This window comes from Carlito syrichta, unplaced genomic scaffold (assembly GCF_000164805.1).
Source record: "Carlito syrichta isolate Samal-C Ts95f unplaced genomic scaffold, Tarsius_syrichta-2.0.1 Scaffold107934, whole genome shotgun sequence".
Classification (NCBI taxonomy): Eukaryota; Metazoa; Chordata; class Mammalia; order Primates; family Tarsiidae; genus Carlito; species Carlito syrichta.
In genome coordinates, this window is record NW_007052030.1 from 111662 (window position 1) to 134432 (window position 22771).

At 41.8% G+C, this 22771-nt stretch overlaps 1 protein-coding gene across 1 annotated transcript in view; it reads left to right on the forward strand.

The window, feature by feature from the left end:
* The window catches only part of CUNH7orf72 (chromosome unknown C7orf72 homolog), a 78257-nt gene extending 71178 nt beyond the window's left edge, over window positions 1–7079 (forward strand). The window contains exon 9 of the mRNA XM_008067933.1: window positions 6875–7079. Within this exon, the coding sequence (XP_008066124.1) occupies window positions 6875–6998 (124 nt within the window). The 3' untranslated portion in view covers window positions 6999–7079. The remainder of the gene's footprint in view (window positions 1–6874) is intronic.
* Window positions 7080–22771: the final 15692 nt, after the last annotated feature.

The following is a 22771-nucleotide window of genomic DNA, read 5'->3' on the forward strand; positions in this document are numbered from 1 at the left end:
TGTGTGTGTGACATTTTTCTTTATCCATTCATCTACCAACAGACACCTAAGTTGTTTCCATATTTTGGCTATGGTGAATATGATGCAATGAACATGGGAGTTCAGATATCTTTATGCGGTGGTGATTTCATTCCGAGTATATGCCCAGAAAAGAGATAGATGGATCATATTTTATTTCTATTACTAATTTCTTTAGAAACCTCCATACTGTTTCTCACAATGGCTGCACCAATACACACTCCTATCAACAGTACAAAGCTTTCACTTTTTTAACACTCTCACTCACGATTATTATCTCTTGTCTTTTTGATAAGGCAAGGCGATACCACATTGTGGGCTTGATTTGTATTTCCCTGATGATGAGTGATGTTAAGCACGTTTTAAATACTTGTTCGCCATTTCTTTGTCACCTTTAGAGATATGTCAATTCAGGTTCTTTACCCATTTTTAAATTGGATTATGTGTTTTCTTGCTATTGAGTTGTATGTGTTTTCTAGTATAAATTTCATATATTAACCCTTTATCAGAGATATGGTTTCCAAGCATCTTCTCTCAGTCCTGAGGCTTCCTTCTCATTTTGCTGATTGTTTCCTTTGCTATGCAGAAGCTTTTTGTTTTGATGTAGTCCTGTTTATTTCGTTTTGCTTTTGTAGCCTGATCTTTTGGTCTGATAGCCAAGAAATCATTGCCAAGGCAAAAGTCAAGACATATTCTGAAGTGTCCATTTCCAAATCCATTTCCAAGCCGGGCTCGGTGGCTCAGCCTGTAATCCCGCGCTTTGGGAGGCTGAGGTGAGTGGATTGTCTGAGCCCGAGGGTTCGAGACCTGCCTGGGCAACTTGGTGAGACCTCATCTCTACAATAAATCAAAAAATCAACCGGGCGTGGTAGCGTGCACCTGTAGTTCCGGTTACTTGGAAGGCTGAGGCGGAAGGATCACCCAAGCCCGGCAGGTCGAGGCTGCGGTGGTCGGGAGCGGCCACTGCACTCCAGTCTGGGTGCAGAGTGAGACTCCAACTCAAACCCCCCCCCCAAAAAAAATCCATTTCCAGGGGCAGGGCTGATAGACATTTAGACAATTTTCACGTTTTACTTTATATGAAGAACATTAAAAATGTCAAAAATAAGTGCATGCTTTTACCTAATATTTAGACTCACTGTCCAAAAAGAGCTAGGGTAAAACTCTGTGGTTGGCTCACAGTTTAGGAGAGCTCCCACTCAAACACTCTTTGCCAGTGCACATGTAAACAGGGCTAATCCCTCACCTTATTTTTGTTCGCAGTCCATCTTCTCACCCCAAATATCTCAAACCCCACCCCTACATCCTGTTGCTCTATTCAAGCTATCCAATGTGTGGTAAAGTCTTCTATGATCTTTCAGATATTTCTAAGTAGAAAACTCTCCCCTACCATGACTACCAGCTAAAAAATTTTGTGTCTTTCAGTCAGATGTTCATGTCCAGATTCAAGCCTGGACGTGAACCTGTGTCCTGGAACTCTCTGAGGTGGCTTCTCTGGGCTTCTTGCTCTGCAGCTAGGACTGGAGACCAACATGTCATACATAACTAAGTGGGGGCTTTTGCTAGGCCCAGGTGTTCAGATTGTACTTCTTCATTCACCCTGACAGCAGATCCTGGCAGGTGGTGGTCCTTTGGTATGAAAAAGCACAGTGGGGAGGGGCAAGGGAGTTTAAATTAAAAAACAAAATAACATCACTGTGCTGACACAAGGGCAATGCCCGCTAGCAGGAAAGCCTGGCCCTTGTGATCAGAAAATTGGACTTTCCAGGTACTCCATCAGGAAGTATTGCCCCTAATTTGATGACACTATATTTAATATATATACATATATTTTTAAACAATTTCCAATGAAAGTGTGAGCCCAGGTCTCTCTCTGATGTGCACCATGAGAACTTCCTCCTGACTGTGTCTACTTGATCTGATGCTGTTTTCCTGTTGTTTCTAAGAAACTGTCTGTGTACGGGCATTCTTGGAACTCCTGAATATTAGCCCTGCTGTACTCAGCTCCTCTGTAACAGGGTCCTCTCTGATCACGAGCCTATGCCATTCCCCATGGTGACTGTCTTAAGCTTCTCTGGCTACATGAGCTTCCAGTCTCTTTCACACATACCTCTCAACAGCAGGTCTCACCTCCTGCTTCCAGGGCCATCCAAGGTGACTTTCTCGTTCCCCATGCTACCAGGCCCTCCTCTCCACATTGGGGTCTCTATTTCCATCTCTGCTTTTAAAAATGATTATCCCAGCAAGACATGTTCTCAGTTCTTTAACACCTCTATCCTTCCCTCTGAGCTCTTGGTCCTCCAGTCCTCCAGTCCTACTCAACCCTGCTTCCTCCCTGTTCAGCCCGCCATGTACAGCCTCTCCCTGCTATGGAAAACCCCAGTCAAACAGCCAGCTCCCTGCCCCTACTTCCTCCCAGCTTACTCTCTTCTGAATCACTCTTTAATTAATCTAATCTAATCTAATCTAATTTTAGAGTTGTGGGATACAAGTGAGGATTCCCTACATAAGTAAGTTATCTGCAGATGAAGTTTGGGCTTCAAGCAGGCCCTCTCTCCGATAGTGGACCAGGTATCCGTGTGTTGCCACGTGCCCCCGTCCCTCCCCTTCCCCTAGCAGTGTCCAGTGACTGCCGATCATGTTACCAGTACTCAGGGCCCATGTGTGAGTGAGAACATGCGGTACTCAGTTCTTTGTTTCTGGGATGGTTTGCTTAGTCTGATGGCCTCCAGCGGCATCCGTGTTGCTGTGAAGACCATGATTTTATTCTTCTTTATGACTGCATAATATTCCATCTTGTATGTGTACCACCTTTTCTTTTCAGCCCACTTTTGATGGGCATCTGAGTTGGTCCATATTTTTGCTATTGTGAATAGTGCTGCGATAAACATCCAGGTGCAGTTGTCTTTTTGGTAGGCTGATTTACGTTCCTCTCTATATATGCCCAGAAGAGGGATTGCTGGATGATACAGAAGCTCAATTTTTAGTTATTTGAGAAATCACCACACTGCTTTCCACAGAAGTTGAACTAGTTTACATTCCCACCAAAATGTAGAAGCATCCCTTTTCTCCACAGCCATGGCAGCACATTTTGTTACTGTTGTTTTGAGTTTTGTCTTTTGATTTTTTTTTTTTTTTTTTTTTTTTAGTTGGGATCTCATTCTATCACCTAGGCTAGGGTAAGGCTCATGGCAGCCTTGACCTCTTGAGCTCAGGTGATCCTTCCACCCAGCATCCCTAGTAGTTGGGACTGTAGGCACACCCCCGACGTCTGGCTAATTTTTTTTACTTTTTGTAGACATATGGTTTTGCTATGATGTTCAGACTGGTCTTAAACTCCTAGGTTCAAGCAGTCCATTCACCTTGTCCTTCCAAAGTGCTGAAATTACAGACATGAGTCACTGCACTGGCCTGTTTTTGTTTTTTGTTTTTTTGACTTATTAATGATAGCCATCCTCACTGGTGTTAGACAATATCTCGTAGTTTTGATTTGCATTTCTCTGATGATTAGTGAGGCTAAGCATTATTTCATGTGTTGTTGGCTGCTTGTGTATCTTCCTTTGAGAGCTGTCTGCCCATGTCCTTTGCCCATTTTTTAATAAAGTGGTTTGTTATTCTCCTTTCAGTTTGTTTGAGTTCCTGGATGTCAAGCCTTTGTCAGATGCATAGCTTGCAAATATTTTTTCCCATTCTGTGGTTTTTTTCTCTTTACTCTCTTGATGGTTTCCTCTGCTGTGCAAAAATTTTCAGTTTGGGAAGGTCCCACCTGTCAATCTTGGCTTTTGTTGCTGCACTTGCTTCTGAGGACTTGGTCTTGAATTCACTGTCTGCTCCGATGTCCAGGAGGGTATTCCCAAAGTTTTCTTCTAAGATTTTTAGAGTTCAAGGTTTTGCAAATAAGTCCTTGTTCCATTTTGAATTAATTTCTGCATTTGGTGATGGGTGGGGGTCCAGTTTCATTTTGCTGCATATGACTAGCCAGTTCTCCCAGCACCATTTGCTAAATGTGGTGCCTTTTCCTCAGTGTTTGTTATTGATGGCTTTGTAAAAAACTAAGTTAGTTGAGGGACTATGGTTTTATTTCTGGATTCTCTGTCCTGTTCCATTGGTCTGTGTGTCTATTCTTTTACCAATATAATACTGTCTTGGTTACCATAGCCTTGTAATAAAGTTTAAAGTCTGGAATTGTGATACTTTCAGCTTTTTTCCTTTTGCTGAGAATTGTTTTGGCTATTTGTTTGTTTGCTTGTTTTTGTTTTTTTACTTCCATATGAAATTCTGTATTGTCTTTTCTAGGTCTGTATTGTCTTTTCTAGGTCTAGCTGGAAAGGTAAGAAATAGAAATTCAGAAGGTTATCAGAGATTACTACAAACATCTGTATGCAAATAAACTAGAAAATAAAACTAGAAAATAAAATAAAATAAACTAGAAAATAAAATAAAATCCCTCTTCTGGGCATATATAGAGAGGAACGTAAATCAGTCTACCAAAAAGACAACTGCACCTGGATGTTTATCGCAGCACTATTCACAATAGCAAAAATATGGACCAGACCTAGAAAAGACCATACAGAATTTCATATGGAAGCAAAAAACAAGCAAACAAACAAACAAATAGCCAAAACAATTCTCAGCAAAAGGAAAAAATGATGTTGGTAATTTGATAGGGATTGCACTGAGTCTATAGATGGTCTTGGGTAGGATGGACATGTTAACAATATTGATTCTTCAAATCCATGAGCACCGGATGTTTTTCCATTTATTTATGTCACCCTTGATTTTTTTGAGCAGTGTTTTGTAGTTCTCATTGTAAAGTTCTTTCACTTCTTTGGTTTGGGGGATGCCAAGGTGCTGGAAACAAATGAAAACAGACACAACATATCAAAACTTCTGGGATTCCATGAAATCATTGCTGAGAGGGAAGTTTGTAACATTACGTGCACATATCAATAAAATAGAAGGATCTCAAGCAAACAGCCTAATGTCACACCTGAGGTAGCTGGAAAGGCAAGAACAATTAAATACTAAATTCAGTAGAAAAATTCAAATTACTAAGATAAATTTATAATTGCAGGATATAAATGCCAAAGATATTATAGAAAGGATCAACAAGGCGAAAAGCTGGTTCTGTGAAAGGATAAATAAAATTGACAGATCCTTGGTCAGGTTGACTAAAAACAGAGAGGGAGAAAGTCCAAATAAATACAATTAGAAACAGGAAAGGATGTCACAACTGACCCTGAAGAAATTCAGAAGGTTATCAGAAATTACTACAAACATCTGTATGCAAATAAACTAGAAAATCTGAAGAAATGAAGAAATCCCTAGTGTCTCACAACTTTGAAACTGGAAGAAATTGAAATCCCAAATAGACCAATAACAATGCAAGAAACTGACTCAGTTATAAGAAACCTTCGCACCAAAAAAAGCTCTCCTGAAGCCCTTGCTTCTGGATTCTGACAGACCAGTCAAGTGAAATGCTCATGCCTGTCAGATCTTAGACTGAGAAGGGGATAAGCAAGAGGACTGAACCTCTCCCAGCAGAGGGTTTGCCCAGGATCTCTGTGGCTGGTAAAACCATAATGGTGGTTTGGGACTTTTAAAGTGTTTAGGACTCCAGTGTGAATTCAAAGGGGTCAGCAGCCATGTTGTCCCCGCATTACATTTTAGTGAGGCTTATAGGCCCCCCAGAGTGCCTTAGGATGATTCTGGGATGGCAGGCAGGTGAGAGAGAAAGGAGGCTATTGGAAGAGATTTGAAGTGAGAAGATGGAGGTGTGCAGGAGGTGAATAAGAGAAATGTTGCCAACCTCCAAGGGAGCAGAGCACAAGCACTTCTCCCAGCTCTCACTGCTATCAGTCCAGTGTTCCTTGCCTCTTCCCTCACACCAGAATGCCACCATCACATAAGCTTGCTTCGCACCTCAACAGCCATTCCCTGCAACGTGTATATTTTTAAAAGCAAAACCAAAAAGAAAAAGAAATGTTACATCATGATGGTCATAGCCCTTTCAGATGCAGTCGCTGTGTGGGGATTAACTCCTAACACCAGCTTTGCAGCTGGCTGCTACATAGACACATTGCATCATGTGTATAATTGAAATAGCAGTGAACCCACAGCAAGATGACCACGGGCCGGGGCTTGCAGGTTGCTCACAGGAGTTGGCAGGATTTCTCCATCCAGGGATGCCACTCTGGCACAATAGGGAGTTGGGAATGCAGGTAGCCCAAGGGGGATAGGACAGAATTTGCATAGCACTCCACTCTCCCACAGTTATTTCCTTTCTGTTAGTTCTCTCAACAAATTTGGTAGGGCACATTTGCTTGGGTAGACAAGCAAACCAAGACAGCGAGGGTCCCAGCACTCATGGGGGCAGGCAGCTAAATGGCCTCATCCCCGCCCCTCCACCCCTCCCCAGGGAGCGAAACACCCCCTGCCCAGCACCTGGTTCCCCGCCTCCAGCTCCACCCCAGCCTGGCCTCTCTCACTCACCCACTGGCCTCATTGGAGGCCACTCCCCCCACAAACACTGTGTCTCTTCCGTGTCCCTTCCTGTCCCTTCCCCATCATCTCCCACCACACCTCCGCGTGGACGCCACAGGAATCACCTGCTTGCCTAGCCCCTACCCTAATTCTAGGTACAGAGCAGATTTTCAGTAAGCTAAACCTATGCCATATAATGCCATATAATGTCATGCAATCGGGTTGCCCACGGGACACCTTCCCAACCTCCCTTCTGCGTCTCTCCCCCACCACCATCCCGCCCCTGTGTGTTATTAGTCAGAGAACAGGCGAGGTTATATATTTCCATGTGTATTTCAGTGTGTTTTTCTTTTCTTCCTCCATTCTGTTGTAGTTTCTTGCGGAAAGAAATGCAAGTTGGCCTCTTCCGTCACCAGGCCCCCCTGTCTCGACTGGTCACAACAGTGAAGCCCTACAATCCCTTCAATAGGAAGGAGAAGGAGGCCATCTTCTACTAGAGGACTCCACAACTGCTGAGACCCAAAGCTCTCAGTCTGGGGAAGGTCCTGTGTGTGCACGATGGGAAATAAAAGGGCTGCAGGTTCCTGGGTGCCACTGCTGCCTCTCCCGCCTGCATGGAGCCTCTGGCCAGGCCTCTGCCTCTGTCTACTTGTGTGGTGGCCTCTCAACCTGACCTGCATCCAGGCCATGAGCAACAGGGGTTTTGTTGTAGAAGTGTCCTCTTTAGGGTTTGGATCCTGGGTCTACCTACAGGTTTTACATCAGACCACGCTAGTGCAGTGGATTTAGGATCTCAAAGGTTATCTCGTCCCAAACCTACATTGTCAATGTGAGAGCTGAGTGACTGAGAAAGTGGTGCTCTTCTTTTCCCACAGGAGACATCATCACAGAGGCAATATCTCAATACAGAAAGGCAAACCCTCTCCTGCCCTGCTCCAGAGAGAGAAGCATCCCCAGGCCCCTGAGGGTCTCAGACAGGAAGGAACTCTCATGACCACTGTCATTAGAATGTGACTGAGGGAGTCTTGAACAGAGGGAACACCAGCTCTCAGGGTCACCAGAACAAGCAAATGGGATGTGGGGGTCCCTCTGGCCTCCAAATATAGTTATGTCTGTGTACACAGAAAGTATATTTATACAGTATTTGTATACACATATCTGTAGAGCCTATTAGAGTTACAAAGTACTTTCATAAACCTTAGCTCATCTGATCCTGCAATCCCATAGTCATTTCTTATAGCAGGCATTTTACAAATATCTTACTATTTTATGAATAAATAGACAAGATAGAAGAAGTGAAGTGATTTCCTAAGGTCACACAAGTAATAATTGGTAGAGTTTTAACTAGAACATGGGTTTCAGAATTTAGATGTTATACTTCCACCACCCTGCATTTTCCCTGCAGATTGGGTAACTTTTACTCAGTTATTTAAAAACAAAACAAATGGAAACAGAAAACAATAACAACAACAAAAACTTCCCTGAATTTCTAGCCTTTTCTGAAGTGTTGCTTGGGGTAACCACCTGACTTCTTCCATGAAATTCAGATAGCGATAGTTATTCCACAAAATCCCCAGGAAATGTGTAAATGCTTTGAGGGCTAGTTTGGCCCAGTTTATCCCACAGAAAGTGGAAAATCAGCTATTTTTGCTATGGAATTATGTATTGCTTCAGTGGACAACTACGTAGACTTTGGTGTTATCTCTTCTGTGAGGTCAAACTGGAACAGCTATCCAGTCTGAGGATGCATTTGCCTTCATGAAAAAGGAATGACTTTACCTGAACCCAAACTCATAGTCTAATTATTTTCAGGAAGAGCACATCTGAAAAAAAAATCAGACCAAAACAAAAATCTTTAACTCTGGAAGGGTCTCAGCAAAACACAAATGGGATAATATTAGCCCATCCAGAAAGTAGGTTAATGTAGATACCTGAGATTACATTTTTCAGTAAACATCCCTGGCAGACCAATTTGTCAGGAGGTGCTTCTGCTCAAAATCTGAGGCACCTGTTCATCCTTCCAGGCCTTTCTGTGACCAGGCTTCAGTAACACCAATCATAACCTTTTGCAGGCTAAGATAATTTTTCATTCTCTACCGTGCAGTTTTCTGGACACCTATCAGAGCACTTGAGCATATCCAAAGCTGCTTCTAGAAGGATGATGTTTTCGTCGGTAGCGTCTCTGGCCCTCATTCAGCAAAAGAGAAATGGTGACTCTCCATTTGCCCCCTAACTTGTTCAGACTTCTCACTTGTGAAGATAAAATGCAAAACCTGCACACCACAGACCTAGAATCCGAGGCCAACCACAACAATGAAGAGCATAGATAGATATATCAGTGTTCCTAGCCCTCCCCTGTGAAGGTAAGTTGTAGTATTTGGACGTCTGCTGTCAGTTGTCCAACTGAAAGCCATAACAATAAGGAAGATAGTCTCAAGTCTACAGCTCTGCTCTTCAAATTCTGAATTCTGGTCTTGGATTATTTCGATGCTCCAAGAGCCAGTACAGCTGCCATGTCTCCTTGGATTAACAACTCCCCCCACCCCCATCTCCTTCGCGGCGTTATCCTCTCAGCTGTTATAAATAACAGAAATCACACACACACACACACACACACACACACACACACACACACAGAGCACCTGTGCATTTTTATAGTACTTAAGTGGAAGACGCTGTTAGAAATTGTAGAGTTCCCCTGAAAGAGAAAATGGATGCTAATAACCTTATTCTAGCCAATAAGAGTGTTACAACGCAACATTGTAGAAATATTACAAAAGTACAATCATATTAAAAATAGGACACTCATGACAAAACAGAATGGAAACTTTAGAAATAAACAGATGAAAACACTTTAAATAAACCCATGCGCACGGAATACAGTTTTTCAATAGTTGATATTGGGACAACTATTTGAAAACAAAAGAGAAATGTAGATCCATTCAACATATTTCTCCTGGAATGCAGACTTAAATAGGTAACTCACAGCTTACCTGAGAATTCAGAGGAATTGGCTAGGAAAGTGAGGGGTATGGAACATTTTCTCAAAGAAACACTGAAGCTAAAATCATGGAGAAAAAATAATCCCTACTTTAACATAAAAAATACCACCAAAATTTTAAAACAAACTTTTCAGAAAAATACGTCAAAGGATTCATATTCCCATTATTAAAAAAACCACCATGATTAAAAAAAAAAGATTATGTTGATAGAAACAAGGCAAAGACTATTAAAAACAAATTCGAAAATAAGAAATATGAATGGCCAGTAAACAAAATTTCTATGCCTCATTAGCATTAGAGAAATGACTGAAGTGTTTCACTTTCCAGACACACACACACACACACACACACACACACACACACACACACACACACACACACACACACGGGTGAGTAGAACCAGGTGTCCTTACATACCATATCACCAGTGAGAGTTTACATTGGTAACACCTTTCTAGACATTTAGCAAAATGTTTCAAGAGCCTTTACAAGTGGCATGTTTTAACTTAAAAATTTCAGTTTTAGAACTTTGCCAAGCAAGTAATTACACAAGTGAGCCAATGTGTTTGCATAAAGAATTAAAAGTACGGCACTTTCTTTAACTGAGAGAAAACAACAATCATGCTCATCAAGAGGAAATTTGATAGTGTTATATTGAAATACAATACGTGTATATGCATTTAAAAGATAATAGAACTCTATGACTGCATAACCCTGAATTGTACCCCACATCTTTATAATAATTTTTTTTTAAAAAATAATAGAATTCTATTTTTTTTTATTTGTTGAAGAGATGAGGTCTTGCCAAGTTGCCCAGACTGGTCTCAAACCTGTGGGCTGGGCAATCCTCTCACCTTACCTCTCAAAGTGCTGGGATTATAGGAAGGAGCCACCTCACCTGGCTATGTGTATTATCACAGAAAGATATGTATGCAACTTTTGTAAGTGCAAAAGCAGATGTGATATAAGCATGTATTTAATTATCCTATTTATATTTTAAATATGTGTATACACAGAATACAGGGAGATGTGGAAAAGATTAATAGTTATTAGTCCTGGGATTATAGGTGTTTCACTTTTATACCGTTATTACAGTAGGCAGGCACGTATTTCTTTAAAATTGGAAAATTTCAAAAGTTATGAAAAAGACAATATCTTTAAAACTCTTTAACACCTCTTATATAAGTAACCATCCAAAAAATTCCTTTTAAGAACTTAGTATCGGAAAAATGTTTGTCCCTCCCGAGGAACTGGTTTGAAGAACTGGTGTGAGAATTGCGTGAGTCATCTCCCTCCATTGTTTCTAAAATGTGGTGGTTTATAATATATGCAGGAGTGAAATTATAGAGGATAAAGTGCTTCCATTTCCCCTGGCCTGCAAGGAAGCTCAAAGATGAAATAAATATTTAAACTTACAGACTCAAACAAACTGAAGCCAGAGTTCCACGTTCAAAACTGACACTTTAATATCACCCAATGTACTTTCTCACCTACATTCAAGCCTGGTCATTTGTGTACTTGCTTTATCTCCATCTTTCCACACAGTTTTACATTTTTCTGTGTCTACTTTAAGATCCTTGCAGTATTAGGAGATGCCTTAGATCCTTGAGTAAATGGATAAGATACAGATTGCTTTAAAATTGTTCAATTAATTTCTCATGAGTGTTTCATGTACAATGTTGGAGCACTGGTTTGAAGCTGGAGAAATATAAAATCAGACCCCTCTCCTAATAATTGTCCAAATTCATGGTCAGAGAAGGCAATTATCCAGTAGTAGGAATATCCTAACAACCCAACATTATTTTCTAATAAGTCAGAATGTTCCAAATTAAATCCATTTGCTCCAGTTAGCCCAGGGTAGACTATTTTAACCTCTGGGAAGCTCAGAGTATTGCATTGCGATCCATAAGTTGCCAAACATAAAAAAACAAGGAAGGAAAATGAAAATGAAAGAGCTGTAAATAAGGAATAGGCATGTTTCTCTGCAAAATAGTTTTGTTTTTGTTTTTTTAGTTGGAGTCTCAGGCAATCCTTTCACCTCAGCCTCCCAAAGTGCTGAGATTGCAGGCTTAAGCCACCGTGCCCAGCCAAAATAGATTTTCATGGTCCGTTTTTTGAAATATCTACTTCAAAAGTGGTGGTTTTTTTTCATCACCACTCTCCTGTGGTGATGGCAAGGGGAGGCAAGGAAGCATTCAGGTGATAAGCCTGGGGTTCAGAATCAGTCTAAACAGAGACAGGTCCAATCTCCCACATTCTCGGAGCCACCTGACTCACCACTTACAGCCACAACTTCCCGAGAGTGCATTCACAGTCACCTAATAAAAATGTGTGTAAATAACGCGATGGTTATAATTACAAACATAGTTATAATGGTAGCACAAGAATCTTGTTACCTGAGATAACACATGACGGTGATCTACACTTTTCTAGTGCAGCAAAAGCCCTGGGACGTGATGATTTGACAGATGCCTGTGGCTCAAGGGCACGTGGGCTCCACACACAGTACTCAAGTCAACACACAAATGGAGTGATCAATAAAGAGTCATTAAACAATGTGTGTGCTACGGTGCTACAAAGAATATCAGCATGCATAATCTCTCAACTCAGACAAGTACAAAATTAAATCTTTAGTGTAGTAAATTGGGTGATTTTTCTTTAAAAAAAAAGCTGCTCTGCATTTTTAAAAATAAAAATGTTATAATCCTATTGTAAGATAAGTGTACTTCTGGATACTCATGCACACAAATGTATGATAATTCAGTTGAAAGTGGTTATAAGTCTTTACTATAAGAGACCTTGGTTTACTCAAATTAATGCTCTTTCTGAAAATGAGAATTCTTGAATCGCACTGAGTTTAGGTGGTCAGCTGCTGACCCATAGGGTATGGACATCTAGTAGGTGCCCAATAAGTTTTTCACAAACCTGCATGAAAATGCAAATATTCTGGACTAGGTGTCATGGTTCTCAGTGTTGTTTTTTTCCCCTGACTTTATGTAGTAATAAATCCTTATGCATTCTATCTAAAAGGTATTCAGATAAAATACTGTGGTTTTATTTGATGTTCTTGGTTTTTTTTTTATTATAGTTGTTTTGGAATATACTCACAATTACTGTTGTCAAAGCAAATCCCATTTCACCTTCTATAAATGTAGGTTGTTCACATACTGGTGAAAATTGGCAGTGAGGAGTCTCTTCAGTCCTGTTGATCTTACCTGCAGATTACAGATGTCCAGGAAGGAGGCTGGTTTCCTCTGTGCCAGTCAGACAGTGCTGGTTACTCAGGGAAAACCCCATTGGCTCTAGTAGGCAAACTGTAAATGGAAACACTTTACTTCCGTACATTCACACTTCAGAAATAAAGCCCTAAAAAAATGTTTGGTGCGAATCTATTTTTCTAGGGTTGGTAGACCATTTTTATTGTGTCTTCTGTGGGCACAGCCACAAGATAGAAGATAAAGTGAGATGGCAATGCGCCTGGTAAGGACAAGCAGGAAGAGGTGTCTGGGCAGAGGAGGGGCGGGGAGGAGGCGCTGAGGGCGTGGTGCCCTAATGTTGTAGGGTGCCCGGTGGGGAGGGTTGGAGGATCTGCCCTGGAAAGTCAGTGTCACAGGATCAGAATTGTCTGTTCAGGAAGGACCCATGAACAAAGTTGGAGCTCGACCCTCAGAGGACGACCCACGGTGCACGGCACAGTTGCTGCATGGGTTTGCTGAGCCTCAGGGCAGGACTGTGGACTGGGTAGAAACTGTGATGGTCACGGCCGAAACAGGAGGAACATCAGTCAGATAGTTGGGGGGCCATCAGTGGACATGAGGCACATTAGTCAGGATGGGGTGCGTATCAGAACACGAACTGTTGTCCAGATTCCGCTAGAAGAATCAACGTTCCCAAGCACAGATCACTATGCTGGGTAGATATTCCCTCGCATTTAATAGTTTTGTACCACACCATCTACGAAGAGGACAAAAGCAACCAAAGTCTTCCCTGAGGAGTTTACTAAAAAGTCATAGTGCTCCTAGGTAGATGCCCCGTGGGTCCTTTGCTGAGATGCTTTTAAGACCCATGTGAGCTATTGCAGACCCATAATCCAAAATCGAAAACTAGCCCAAGTAGACTACAGTGGTAACAGGTGTTAATGGCAGGTGTGATTGGGAGCACCTGGACTCGTGTCTCAGGAGAACCATGGCCCTCCACTTGGTTCCTTGGCTCACCATGCCTCGGGGAGGAGTGGCCTCTGTCCAGGCACAGGCCTTGGTAAGAAGCTGAACTTTCAAAGCATGATGTCCACCATATGCAGAATTGTGCTTGGCCATGTGGATAGGGGCGGGAGAAGCCACTGCAGGTCCCTCAACCACCTAGACCCCCTCAGGGAGAAGGCTCATGGCTGCAAAATCAAATCCAGGTTTTGTTGGCGAGTTTGGCCCTGCAAAGTTTGGACCAACATTGATGGAAACAGAAGAACATTCCGCAAGAAGACAGGAAAGGTGCTGAGTGTTTGCTGCTGCTCTATGAGAGGCAGACACTGTGCACTTGGAACAGAGAGATTTCTTCTCTTTGATTTTTGACATTCACATGCTGGCTAAATGTGTACTCCTTTAAAAATACAACCAAAATTACATAAAAATATGATATGGAATTTAAAGATGTGTGAAGTGCTACAGCATATCAAAAGATGTATCTCATCCATGTCTACAAAATATTGGAATACACACACAAACACACACATATATATATGTATCTATATTCCTGATTTATCTTGAACCTTACACATCCCGTCCTCTGACTTCATTTTTCCTTTGAAAAGAGAGTTTTCTCCCCTAATTTGCTCATCAAACTGGGGTCAGAAATACGCATTTTAGGTTATTGATTTTCTTGGCTTTCCTGTTTAAAAGAATGTGTCTCAACTGCCATCCGGTAAAGGTCATGGAAATATTAATATACTTCTAAAACAAGAGAACCAAAAGGCTTAGCTTTCAACATAAGTTAAAGTGTGATGATGCAAATTGCAGAAAACCAGTGGCCTGTATCTCTCCAAGAATTATTTAATAATGAATTTAGCATTCGAAAAAGACAAGGACCTCTCCTGAGTAAGCCTTATACACAAACGACTGAAATACACACAGGGAGAGTAAGAGCCACCAGGCTTTCCAAGGGACTCCAAGAAGGACAAGGGTACAGCCATGTAGTCAGTGTTCACACGTCCTGGAGGGCCAGGACGGGGACCTGAAGTGATGGGAGCTTACAGAGCATGTGAACAGTGAGAGCCCGCAAAGCAGCTGCACCGCGGGTGGTGGGGTGGGGAGTGCTCCCCAAGGAGTGGAAGGCTAGCACCCTCCTCTTTGTGCTCCTAAGGTGCAGTCCGGAGTAAGATACTCCAGATGAGGTGTGCATTCAGCACATGCTGATTCCTTCCATCCACACAGCTGGGGCTTTATGACACCCAAATCGGTCTGGGCGCTGCTATTTTGGTACTACGCCAATCAATTGTGTGAAGTCAGTTCTTGGCTCCAAGGAACCACAAAGCCCAGCGAAGGGACCCCCCAAATTGGAGTCTGTGATGTGCAAAGGCCAATACCACTCCTGGAGTAGTGTGGCCTGTCCTCCCACATGGCCAGACAGTCAGACGCTTGTGTTGGGTGCTAGGCTACCCCTGGGGAGGTCTACCCAGAGTTCAGGTGTGGTCTCCACGGTATTTGGAGGTGAAAGCATCTCCTATTTCTCTAAACCACTGAGACCTTTACAAAACCTTTACCCTCTTTTGCTTAAAAGCCTAGGTTAGCTAAGGCAGGGGAGGGCTGTTGTTCATGTTGGTTGTGGTTTGATGATCGTTCCTTTGAATTCTTTTTGGTTGTGTCCTTCAAGGTGCCTGGGAGTCTCAGGCTGCTGAAGAAAGATTGTTGTTCTTCAGAAAGCTTCAGCCCCCTTCAATCACAGTGGCAGCTCGCCTTCCTTTCCGGCAGGCCCTGCAGAGAGATGCACCTCTTGTGGGTGAATTGCTCACATTAACTTCCTGCCTGAGGGGAAGGCAGCAACTCTTAGTGGAAAGGGACAGGGGAGGCGGGACAAAGGGAGCTTAGCAGGGGCAAAGAGGGGAGCAATCACTGTGTGCGTGGAGGGAACTTCCAACTCTACGGAGATGGACACTCCTGAGCCCTGGGACAAGAATAAGCACTTACTCTTGGTCAAATTTTGTTTTAATTTTTACTTTCTTACATTTCTAGAACATTTTTTTTTAAGTTTTCAAACAAAGTTTATCAAAGAAAGGAGAGAGAAAAGACAGGGTGATGTGCACAGCTGGCACGGGTGAAAGAAACCGCCTCTAGAACTTTCAAAGCTCACATGGGAATACCATCAAAGCTATGATTGATTCCCTTGATAGGTAGCTGTGTGCCCTACTAGGCACTACCAGGGAACTGATGTGCCTGGTCCATGTCAAGTTGCCATGAGTACCAAGCCTGGGGTTAGGACACAGGCTCCAGAACATACTCTGATTTATGGCAAGGAATCAGGAGTCTCACATTTCTGCCTGGGGAGATGTGGGCTTGTGCAGGTGTTGAAGGAGAAAACATGCATAAGTCCCTGGAACATTAGAAGCATTTAATAAATGTCCATTATTATTATTATTATTAAAATGGATGTGCCTCTGAACATCAGCATCACCTGCATGCCAGGTCCAAGTAATGTTTCATTCAGTTGTCCCAACTGCCTTATGTGGTAGGTACTATTTCACAGGTGAGGAAACTGGAACATAGACAGCATGCCCAGGGTAACACACTGGAAAGTGGGAGAATGGGGAATACAGCCAAGGTACAGCGTCCTCAAAACCCTGGGCCTCCCTACTAGATCTGCCTCCAACCAGTGTCATGCAGTTTATATTGCAATTGCAGGTGACTATGAACTATATTTAGTCAAGTATTGCTCATTCTGAATATTACTGAAAGGAAGAAACTATCTCTTTGAAAATACCCCCAATTAAAATTTTTTGACCCCAAGTCAGATGGACTGCTAAATTTTTTCAACCAGAAAAATTAGGAGGCAGGCTAAGGTCGGATATTTAAGGATCCTTGAATGCCAGCATGTGGACTTTGGACTCTTCCCTGAAAATAAGGATTGAAGGAGGACTTATAAAGATTTCTAAGTGTTTTAAGATGACTTTAACGAGTCCGGGAAGTTTTGGGTAGGAAAGAGACTGAACATGGGGAAATAACACTCATGCAATCCAATTGCCTTTCATCAGCTAGTGATCTGCAAATAAACAAGTCCAGGGACTCAGTCCTGTAGTCAGGGATCCTGTGTCCCTCTCTTGAGCCTAACTGGACAACCCTACTTGGCTGCCACTCACATAGCTCAACTCTAAACTCATGTTCAAATCCAAATCCTTTATTTCCCACTCTTCCTCTCACCCCAAAGTGGTTCCTCCTCCTGTCTTCACATCTCTAGTCATTGTTGGCGCCAGGCACTGAGTCACCTAAACCAGTCACCTGAGAGATGTCCTCGATTCTTAATTTTTCTGTCTCTTCCCTTGAACGTTTCTACCCTGTCACATATGATGAATCCCCAAGTTTTGCTGAATATACATACTTCTAATGATTTTAAAAATTATCTTTTTTTCCTTTCTATCTCTCATTTGCCTCTAGTTGAGGCCCTCAACCTTTTATGACTCATATTTTGTAACAGCCTTTCAATGGAATCTCTTTCTGTCTGTCTGTCTCTCTCTCTCTCTCTCTAATATATATATATATATATACATATATATAATTAATATATCAAATTGAGATGAGAGGAAGAGTGGGAAATATATATATGTCATATATATATCATAATCTATGTATAATACATTATCTCTCGCTATATATTATGTATATATATTATATACGATGATTCTAAAACATGAATCCATTTATTTAACTGTTTGCTAGAAACACTTCCGTGACTCCCATACACCCTTACATCAAATGCTCAGTCACTTAGTAGGACCCACTAGGTCTTTCAGAACATGGCCTCACGGTTCCTGGCTCCTTTCTGTCCAGGCTCACCTTATATCTGCCACCATCCCACCCCACCTCTGCCATGGAAAGTTGCCATGATTTGTTTCATACCTCCTTCTTATCTTATCTTATATATACTATATAGTCTATATTTTATTTATTCTATATAGTCATGCTGTGTTTTAAGGACTCACTTCTATCTGGGTATATATCTATATGTCTATATCTCTATCTATCTACACACACACACACACACACACACACACACACACACACACACACACACACACATATATGGAGAATTTACACTAACACTGAAGGTCCCTTTCTCACATCTGCATCATTGGTTGGTTCAAGAAGGAGAATTCACCATAGAACCTTCTCATTTTCCTTCCACGAGCAGTTGGGCTTTGCTGTTTTACTTCGAAAGTTTTCCCATCTGTCCAGTCACTGGACCCCTCTCCTTGGATTCTACATCACAGCTTTTCCCCTTAACATCCCAAGTCATCCCTGAGCTGATTTTGAAGCAGTTTGTGCTTCTCTGCTATTAATTTGCTTATAGAACAATTAAGTACCTTGTGTGAACTAACACTCTGTAAAAACCTTTTCCCAGCCAATTAAGTAATTAAAATGTAAGCAAATAGTCTGTCATTATTTAGGCACAAACACTTGATGTGATAGCATACATTTTATGAGAAATCAATAAGTCTTGCTGATTGACCTGTAAGGAACTGTAGGAACAGAAATGATGTCAAAAAGATGACCTGGAACAGCCAGTTCTGCCTTCAGTCAGCTACACGATGTCCAGTCAGTCATGTGGCATCTCTGGGTTTTGGGTGCTCCTCTGGAAATTGAAGTTGTGAATAGCAAGAATTTCTACGTTCTTTTTCATCACCATCTTTAGGATATTGTGAATGAGAACATTCCTGACCATATCAGCCAGCCATGAAGCTTGTATAAGGATTGTGTAGACCACTTCAGGTGTTGGAATTATAACTATCTTAGTATGTCCAGGCTAGTGTAACAAAAGATCATAGACTGGGTTTCTTATAAACAACAGAAATATATCTCTCACATTTCTGGGGGCTGGGAAGTTCAAAAGTCAAGGTGCCACAGATTTGGTGTCTGGGGAGGACTTGCTTTCTCATTCTTCGATGGTGACTTCCTGCTGAGTCCTCACATGGCAAAATGAGGAAGGGTCTCTCCGGCACTTCTTGTATAAGGGTACCAATTCTATTCGTGAGGGCTTGGCCCTCATGACTTAATTACCCCTCAAAGGCCCTATCTCTTATATTCTCACCTGGGGTGTTAGGATTTCAACATGTGAATTTTGGAGAGATATAAGCCTTTAGTCCATAGCAATAAATAAACATAATCATGATTACTCCATTATCTATGTCATCTTTCTGATTATTCATTTCTGAGCCATAGAGTAGGTGCTCACAGGCAAGAACCCTGCATACAAAGCTGGACCATGAGGTTTCGTTCACCTTGGACTTCAGTTCATACATTCTCAGCTCACAATCTTAAGGGTCTTACATGCCTAAGCCCTAACCAATAGCAGTGCTGGAAGACTGGGGATTACAGGGGTGAGAGGTGTCTCAAGGGCATTCGGTTAACTTCAGTCTGTGTTACACTCAAGTTTGTCTCAAGAATTAATGGTCTAGACCTGGATCCCAGGGAGGCAGAGACAGTCCAGCCAGTGTATCATCATCTGGTAGATTTCACTGCACCCTATTACTCCAGTTCTTCCTTCCTGTGCTGAAGGGACCAGTTCTCTAATCTGTAGGTTCTTCCTTCACCATCTGTCTTGCAAACCAGGGGCCTTCATGCAAATGGTCCTCCTGGAGGCCTGCCCATAGACAGCACAGGGTTTATGAAAGTTATTAGACAAGCTTCCCTTGTTCTGATGTGCCCCTTCTTTCCAGTTCTGAACTCTCCACCTCCTTCCTATCTATGGTTCTACTCCTGCACATTGGGCCACCAATTTTTGTTAATTCTCTTTGATGTCAAGGACCTACGTGTGGATTTACCGGGTCTGATCACTCACTTTAGGCTTCCTTGGAAACAGCATGTCCTTCATGCTCCAATTAGAGAGTGATGAGAGAGTTTAACACAGACAACAAGTGGTTTTCCCAGAATCCTCACCGCACCACCAATGTCACACAAAGCATTGTCACTGGCTCCTGTCTCCTGACTCTGTGTGCCACTTTGAAGCATTCAAGCAGAGTGGACTGTGGTGGAAGCCCAAAGCATACATTTCTGTTTGTTTCCATATAGATTTGTGTTCAATTTACTAACATGTGTTGAGTTAGGGGTTGATGGATGTTAATATGACAGGACAAGATTGTCTTTGTAGACTTTCTTCCCTTTTAAGGGGAAGATGTAACTCATACATGGAAAAAAAATTAAAGACCAAAACACGTTACCACAAAACTTCTACTATGAGAGATTTGGACCCTTACCTTATACCATATACTAAAATTACTTCTAAAAGGATCAAAAGCCTAAATGTAAGGTATTATGGAAAACTCTTGGAAAAAAAACAAAGGAGAAAAGGCATCCCCTTAAAAGGGAAGTAAGGCAAGCAGTAAAAATTAAAATAGTTAAATCTGACTACATCAACATTAAAAACTTCTGTGTATTAAGAGAGACTATCACCAGAGAGAAAAAGCAACACATAGAATGGGAGAAAATAGTTGCAAGTCATATATCCAATAAGAATTTAACATCCAAAATATATCACTTACATTTATAACTCAACAACAATAACAACAAATAACTCATTTAAAAATTGGGCAAAAAGCCGGGTTCAGTGGCTCAGCCTGTAATCCCACGCCTTGGAAGGCTGAGGTGAGTGAATTGCCTAAGCCCGTGGGTTCGAGACCTGCCTGGGCAACTTGGTGAGACCTCATCTCTACAATAAATCAAAAAATTAGCCAGGAGTGGTAGCGCATGCCTGTAGTTCCAGCTACTCGGAAGGCTGAGGTGGAAGGATCGCCGGAGCCCAGCAGGTCGAGGCTACGGTGGCTGAGAGTGGCCACTGCACTCTAGTCTGGGCGACAGAGTGAGACTCCAACTCAAAAAAAAAAAAAAATTGGGCAAAAGACTTGACAAATGAAAAAAATGGAATGAAATAAAAGAAATAAACATTTCTCCAAAGAAGATATACACACAATTGATCAATAAGCACATGAAAATGAACCAACTCTTCATACAAATACAAATCAAAACCCCCAGTGAAATGTCACTACACATTCATTAGGCTGACTACTAGTAAAAAAAATATATTTGTAAGAATGTGGAGAAAGTGGAATCCTTGTGCATGGATGGCAGGGATGGAAAAATATACAGTCACTGTGGAAAACAATATGGCAGTTCCTCAAAAAAATTAAATATATGACCCAGTAGTTCCTCTTCTGGGTATATATAAAAAAAAAATTAAAGAAGGTTCTTGTATAAATATATGCATACCCATATTCATAGCAACTTTATTCACAATAGTCAAAAGGTAGAAGCTACCCTAGTGTGTATTGATGGGTGGGTAAGCAAATGGGTAAACAAAATATGATATATACATCCAGTGGAATATTATTCAGCCTTAAAATGAAGGAGGTTCTGAAATGTGCTGCATGTAGGCACAGAACTAAATGAAATGAGACCATCACAAAAGGACAGACACTGGATGACTCCCCTCACATGAGTTATCTAGAGAAGTCAAATTCACAGAGACAGAAAGTGGATTGGTGGTTTCCTAGTGGGAGAGAGAAGTGGGAAATTGATGTTTAATGAGTAGCCACTCAGGAGGATGAAACGTTGGGTGGTGGCTATGGTTGCACACATGTATTTAACACTACTGAACGTGAAGATGATAAATTTTATGTATCATATATTTTACCATAATTAAAAACAAAACTGCTGCTATGAAAAATAGTCAATATTGGCAACAGGAAGAAAGAAGGGAAAAGACCAGAGAGGAATCAACAGACCATCAAGGTGTTTTAAGGGAGAGGAGGTATGTTCAATCAGACAGGTAAATAAATATTTTGCACCATCCTTTAGACACATTTAATATTCACGATTACCTAAGACTGAGACTATTTTCTCTTGGCCACTGGTTATATGAGGACAGGCTTCCAAACCATTGTAGGCATAAAGAGAATAGAAATATGCCCTGTGCCTTCAAATAACTACCTGGGGCAACAGACACATATCCAATTAGCTGGTAATATAATTTCATCAGAGCTTTTATGGAGAAATAAACATATTTTAATGAAAGCAGTTTATTTTCCCTGAGTACATCACAGGGGCTGTTATAAAGAACTTTGCCTTAAGAATAATAAGGGGTCTTCCTGATGAAGAACAGGAGTAAGAGAGCGAACCGAACGCAGGTTGCAAACAACATGAGTTGAAGCAGGTGCTCTGTTAAGAGAACAGTACGTGTGGCTACAGCAGGCATGGAGGGATGGAACTCAAACAGAACCTGCAGACAAGACCGTGAAGAGCTCTGAACAACAGGATAGGACTAGCAAAGGAGGACTTCTGGAGTAGTGGGGAAGGGACTCAGGAAATGACTGGGTGGTAGCTGCTCTGGGGTCTTGAACTCCAAGTCGTGAGCTTTTCATTACTAATTACTGCCCAGAGATGGGACAGTTTGCCTCACAATTCCAGGGAGATTTTGCTTTTTCTTTGCCTTAGAGTTAATTAAACTAATGTGCTGGACCTGATAGCCATGCAATTATATTCCCTAAGTGCTTTCACACATGACTGGGTTTAACAACAGCAGATGAACAATTCCGTTATCCAAGATGCAATCAGTGAGAGTCCAGCACAGAATTGAAGGATCTCTCTGTTCAAATTAGCTTCTGAGGAATCTAGACCTGAGAACTGGGATGTGGGTGGCAGTGACCCTGAGGCCCTCCAGCAGGGCAGCCTGCTTCGGCAGACCCCTGGTTATTCCACCTGGAACCCCTTAGAGAAACCCAAGAGGCAAAGAAAAAGCACACAGAGACCCCCTGTACATTACCATTTTTTTTCAAACTTTCCAGGAAAGAAATCCTGTCACCATTACTAAGTTCCTTATCCATCCAGACACTTCCGCTAGAAATTCGTTTTTGTGTATAATAAATTACTTCTACTTGGCGGAAAATCATTTCTCGCTGTTATCTCTGTGATCGGTTACTTCTGCCGTTCTTTAATGGACTTCACCTGATTATACGGCTAGTCATTAAAAGCTTAGTCCCCAGTACAATGGTATCTTCTGTAGAGTGATCCATG